This window comes from Bison bison, unplaced genomic scaffold (genome assembly GCF_000754665.1).
Source record: "Bison bison bison isolate TAMUID 2011002044 unplaced genomic scaffold, Bison_UMD1.0 scf7180017864498, whole genome shotgun sequence".
NCBI lineage: Eukaryota > Metazoa > Chordata > Mammalia > Artiodactyla > Bovidae > Bison > Bison bison.
This window is the reverse complement of record NW_011495057.1, coordinates 7,504,735-7,505,293: the sequence shown is the minus strand read 5'-3', so window position 1 is coordinate 7,505,293 and position 559 is coordinate 7,504,735. Positions and strand designations below refer to the sequence as shown.

Here is a 559-nt window from a genome sequence, read left to right as displayed (position 1 = left end):
GCGGCCCTGGAGAGGGGACCCGGAGGAAGCAAAACCCCGAGCCCGAAACCTCGCGTTGTGGAGCTCCTGGGGAGCTCCCGCGGCTCCGCTTGCACCTCCGCATCTTCCACCGGCCAAGGTCCCCGCCGCCTGCATCCCTCCTGGCTTCGCTGCGCTTGGGGCCGAAGCAGAGCAGCCTGCGCTGCCACCGCGGCCACACACTCACACACGCACACACTCACACCCTCACGCGCACGCCCGCCTTCTCCCCCGCCCCCTCCCCAGCTCCTTGATCTCGGTCGGTTTTATTACTCGTGGTGCGAGTCCCGCGGACTCCGCGGCCCGCTATTTGTCATCAGCTCGCTCTCCATTGGCGGGGAGCGCGGAGCAGCGGAGAAGGGGTGGGTGGGAGGGAAGGGAAGGGGGTGGAAACTGCCTGGAGCCGTCTCTCCGCGCCGCTGTTGGTGCTGCCGCTGCCGCCGCCTCCGGCTCCTCGCTCGGCCCCTCTCCGCCTCCATGTGCCGGATAGTGGGAGCGCCGCGGACCCTGCTGCCGCTGCTGGCGGCCCTGCTTCAGGTAC

General features: G+C 69.9%; 1 protein-coding gene across 1 annotated transcript in view; it reads left to right on the top strand.

Annotated features, from left to right (window-relative positions):
• The first annotated feature begins 6 nt into the window (after positions 1–6).
• The window catches only part of CDH2 (cadherin 2, type 1, N-cadherin (neuronal)), a 251,009-nt gene continuing 250,456 nt past the window's right edge, over positions 7–559 (top strand). Inside the window, exon 1 of the mRNA XM_010828956.1 lies at positions 7–555. Coding sequence (XP_010827258.1) covers positions 496–555 — 60 coding nt within the window. The 5' untranslated portion in view covers positions 7–495. The remainder of the gene's footprint in view (positions 556–559) is intronic.